The 5,149-nt window shown below is 48.6% G+C and overlaps 1 protein-coding gene across 1 annotated transcript; it reads right to left on the reverse strand.

The window, feature by feature from the left end:
• Positions 1–3,536: 3,536 nt before the first annotated feature.
• On the reverse strand, positions 3,537–4,328 carry TMEM81 (transmembrane protein 81). Its single transcript, XM_010079794.1, has one exon. The coding sequence runs from the start codon at positions 4,326–4,328 to the stop codon at positions 3,537–3,539; it is 792 nt and encodes a 263-aa protein (XP_010078096.1).
• Positions 4,329–5,149: the final 821 nt, after the last annotated feature.

A 5,149-nucleotide genomic window follows, 5' to 3' on the forward strand; every position in this document is an offset into this window, starting at 1 on the left:
TAATTAAGACACAGTAAACTCAAATTCTATCCCATGACAGTGACAGCTAACCGAAGAGGAGAGACCTGTCCATGGAGCAAGTGTTGAGGGTCCGGTAATGCTAGAAAACTCAAAGTCAAAAATTTCATGCCCTTTATTAGCAGAAAAGGATTACTGATTGTTGGAATAGCTTGGCAAAAAGCTTCATCATCAATCACAACCTTTAAACCAAGACTGGAAGTCTTCCAAGAAAGACATCCACTAGATGAGCCACAAGCTAGCAGGCCTGCAAAGGTTCACTTACATTATAGAAAATAATTTCCTTTATTGCAGGAAGCGCTGCATGAACTCACCTCATCTATGTTATGTCAGATTAATTCATCACAGTCATTCCTTCTGGCCTTAAAAAAAAAAAAAAAAATCTACTGGCTTCCTTCTGGAGGAAGGAATGAAGCTGAAGCCAGATGCAGTCACGCTGGAGAGTGGACAGACGAGAAATCGGGCTCAGCAGCACCAGGTTGGGGGGAGTCTCACCCAGACCCTCTCCCTCAGCCCATCCTGGATGCATTCACTTTCCTGTAGCCCCCCAAAAACCCACCACAGGGTGCACAGGGGGAGTCAGGTGCTGGCTTCAGCAAGATGTGCTCCCAGGACCCCCCTGAGCCCCAAAGAGAGCAGGAAGGACAGAGGACGGAGGGAGGACGGAGGGAGGACGGAGGGAGGACGGAGGGAGGACGGCGCTACCCTGGATGCAGCAGGGACAGGGCAGTGAGCAGGCAGCCAGCCTGCACCATGCTGGGACACCGAGGAGCTGCTCCTTCCCTTCCCAGACCCTACAGCGACCCACAGGTTGAGGGGACAGGAGTATTTGGTGCCGTATTGCACTGCCCAGCGCCTGACCCCCAGCTGCCGATGGCAAAGGGCCCCGAGGGGCTGGGCTCAGCTGTGCTCAGCCCCCAGGCAGGATCCTGCCCCTCTGCCCCCGCAGCTGCCCACCACCGGGGCTGTAATGAGCTCTGGGATTTACGCTGGGATGGGGCTCGGTAAAGGTGAGGGCAGCATCATTAAAAAAACCAGCAGGGAGCGGCCGAGACTGAGACGAATCCCTCCCCAGTTCATCCTCAGCAAGGGCTCTCCTGCTTCCTCCAGAACCATCATTACGTGGATGTAAATCAAGGAGATATCTATCGCACTGGCAAACAGGCAGGTCTGACTGGAAAGGCAAGAACAGTCCGGCAGAGAGGACACACCATGCTGCAGGGACACAGGATGGGCACAGCGATGCCTCCCAGCATCCTCCATCCCTGACCTGCTGCAGGCAAGGGCAGGAGCAAGCGAAAGAACGAACCCAGATCAACGTGCAGGGGATGGGAGAGTCCCAGCCCCATCCCGGTGCAAAAGGAGCGTGGGGGGTTTGTCTTCTTCTTTGCTGCCATTCACGTTCCAGCAGTTAAGGCAAGCGAGTTATTCCATTTAGAGAAGCTTCAGTAGCTAACAGCAATTCAAACAGCTGCCTGTGCCTCGCCATTCTGTTCTTACCTCCTCCTTTCCAAGTGCTAACGCCGTTAGCAAATTGACTTCCTCCCTCACACAATCTGTCTGGCGTTAGCGTGTACAACGCTAATTGCTTCCTAATACTTAGGACCATCAGCAGGCAGCAGAAGTTTGTGCCACACACAAAAAAAAAACCCAACCCTCCAGCTAGGAACTGGTAGCACGCAGGGTCTGCATTCGGTCCCTCCATCCTCTGGTCCAGGTGAGGCAAACTGGCCAAGGGTGGGGAAATATTAGCAATTCAGAGCAGAAAGAGACACTTTTTTCTGCAATTCAGCCCGTTATGCTGGGAAGAACAGGGACAGTGGCTAAGAAAACATGCATATCACAGGAAGAGAGAAAGAAAAACAGGGATGGGGAGAGTATGCTGTTTCGAAGGGTCCTTGCTTCAGCTGCTTTCACTGACCTCTCCCTGTACCTCCCACCTCCCCTATTCCCTTTCTGGGACCTTTCTTTCCCGCCCCTCAGACTGCTCTCCCTTCCTTCCCCTCCATCCCCCAGCAGACCTGCTAACATAAACATCACCCAACATCCTTTAGGTTGCTGCAAAACTCAGAAAGCACACGAGGAAAGTGCCATTCCAAACAGCAACTATGCCAACAAGAGGTTCAGTCCCGTCCTTGCTGATAGCTGGAGCCACACTGTCCATCACAGCCCTCCAGCTCGTAATAACCATTAAAAAAAATAAATTAATCTTTCCTGCTCCAGGCATCTGGCTCCCCTCAGGAAAAGAAGGACACAATAAAAAGATGAAGGACTCTTTTAGCTCCCGCTCTGACCTCCTCAGCTAAGCAGCAAGAAAATGGATTGTCCCGGACCTTTCATGTAATCTTTCTGCATTTCTAAACCACAGCTGCCCACAGGATGCAAGCCCCGGCATTTACATTACAAAGAGCAGCGAGGCTCCTCCAGATGGGACATCTTCTCTTTGGTGATTTTAGCCATTAGCTTCTCCTCTCCAACACAGCTGGGCAACCCCAGAGCCCACGGATCGTTGCCCTGATACACTTATTACCGACTTCACTGTACCTGAAGATTTGTATCACAACATTTCAGCTTAATTTTTTTTTTTTTTGTATAGGATTCTCTGCAAATAAGATATTTACCTCCACATCCAACTCTTTCTATATGAAAGCATTTTTTGTTGTTCTGGTAAAAAGAAAAAAATTATAGTATGCTTCAAAGTATTAGTCATATTCTTTTTCCCAGAATGGGGCGTGCTATGCATTGCTGTACTCTAGTTCAGAGAAAGAAAAAAAAAAAAGGAAACAGACTTAGTGAATATAGTTGTTTACTGTAAAATAAGAGACAGAAAGTAAAAAGATAACTAATAGGTCCCTCTGTGGATTCTGCTACCAAGGGGGAAACACTACTCCCTACGGAGCTGCTGCATGTTTTATATTTCTTAATCACCAGGAAAAATGAAAGATCCACAAGCCCACTGAACTCTTCCCTTCCTCCCCCTTTAAAGATTTTCGGGATGAGCTCAGCTCTGAGTCATGATTAAAAACACACAGTTATGTTCCTAAGCTGCAGCGCTCAAATTGAGGAGTTGTTTGTGCTACCCGGTGCTCCCTGCTTCGCTGTTCTACACTACAAAGGAAACAGGGCGAGCTCCAAGCTATTGCTTGAAGATATTTTACAGTTTTCCAGGCTCTTGGGGAAGGAGATCAGTCTCTCCAGAGGAAGCAGGCAGCAGTGGTCCACCCCTCATCCCCATACTGCCCCACAGCTATCGGGATCGGACCAGTCGGTTCTGATGGAAAGGACACCAGGCAGCCAGGAACCCGGTCCGTGAGCCCACCTCGAAAGCATCCTTACTCCACTAAGACCCAAGCTCTGATTCTACTCTCCTGTAGTAACTCACCAGGCTGCAAAGCTTAAGAAAATAATTGGTAACAAACTGTGTCAGCCAGAAAAAAAATAAATTACAAACATCACCATGAAATAGTGCATCAATACTAATAAAGAGACAAAGACCAGACATTGCATTAAATCTCTGCTCACTGCTTTGCAGCTCTCCTTCTCAAAACCTTCTGCAAGAAGCAGACAGCCACGCTCACCAAAACACCTCCTGCCACTCCGCTTCCGATTCCTGTCAAGCACTGGTAAAGCAATTCTCTCTGCCAGAACTGCTGCTCTTCCTGCACTTCTTCATGGATAACTTCTTCTGTGTTTCCTTCCTCCTTGCTTGCTGCTAACTTCTGTTCTGAACTCAAGGATTTTTCAAAGTTCAGATCCACTAAGTCACTGTGGATCACTCTGACCCCAAAGTAGACCCTCTTGACGATTCTGAACGTCTTCGCCAGCCGCACGTCACATCGGTAAGTCCCTGCATCAGACTCCCGGGTAGGGGAAAATCTGACGACAGGACCACGGTTTCTGAAAGGAACGAACAATTCATTGCTCGTGGTGATAAGGCCTTGGGCGACCTTCCACGTATAGCTATAGGCTGGGCCACCAAGGCCAACTGGGTGCAGGGTCAGGCAGCTGAACTGGAAGGCTCTGCCCGTAGGGACGGTGAAGTGCAGTAAGCCACAAATCCAGTTGCTCACGCAGTGGGACCTTTCCAAGGTGCAATTCTTCCTCTCTCCGGCGGGAGTGACCTCGCACATCTCCTCCAGCTTGAAGCCCAGCCCGCAGGTGACGCTGCAGGCTGTGCTGTTGGTGGCAACTATTCCTACCGCTGACTTCAGCTCTTCGGGGATGATGATGTTTTCAAAGGAAACCACCAACGGCAGACAGAAAGCACAAAATAATATCCCAAGGACGTGGCTGTTCCCCACGGTCTTCATCTCAGGGTTATCAGTCAGACACGCTGCTATCTAAAGCTGGGCAAATTCAGAAGTCAAAAAAAACCCCAAACCCATAAATCCTTCTTTGTAAACCTTCAAACTAAGTATTTCCAAAATCCCACCAGCATCATCTTCAAGACGATCCTTCTGTTAGGAAAAATCCTCCAACAAGATGGGCTTGAAGTACAACACTGCTAAAGAAGATGCAACACGTTCCTACGTCAGAGTGTGAATCGTGAACTCCAGTTCTTGCCATAGGCCACCAGAATGTTTTCATTCACTATATTCCAGCAATTGGGACATATTTCACAATTTAAAAAACATTAAGTCCTCCCTTCTCTGTAAGATTTTTGGTACTATTTGAGATTAATTTCCACTGTAAAAAAGTACTGCTCCAGTTTAATTTTCCCACCAAACTATAAAATGATGTAAGTAATCATTACTGAAGCCTTTAAAGTAATGCTGTTGAGCATAAGGAAATCACAATTCCTTATGCAGCACCCGTATAGCTCTTACATATGTGAATCCCAAAATCTAAAGTACTCCCCAAATTACCAAGGTCACGAAAATGCCACTTCAACCTCTCGGCAGTCTGATGGGACTGAAATCAAAGGCAATCTGAAGAGTGTTTTATCACTGATGGTATCCATCTCAACACAGGGCTCAGTGAAGTCGCTCAAGTCTCCGTGAGCCCATGTTCCTGCGTTCCCAGGGGAGCAGGACCGGTGTCACAGCACCGCTGCCCGGGTCAGAATGTGGCCCCAAACATTCCGAGGGAGAACAAGGAACTCCCCTAAGCCTGAAGCCAAAGCGAGTCCTCC

This window comes from Pterocles gutturalis, unplaced genomic scaffold (genome assembly GCF_000699245.1).
Source record: "Pterocles gutturalis isolate BGI_N339 unplaced genomic scaffold, ASM69924v1 scaffold25774, whole genome shotgun sequence".
Classification (NCBI taxonomy): Eukaryota; Metazoa; Chordata; class Aves; order Pterocliformes; family Pteroclidae; genus Pterocles; species Pterocles gutturalis.

Excerpts from the sequence above, each read along its gene's own strand:
- TMEM81 (XM_010079794.1), bottom strand. The coding sequence starts at position 4,328 with ATGAAGACCGTGGGGAACAGCCACGTCCTTGGGATATTATTTTGTGCT.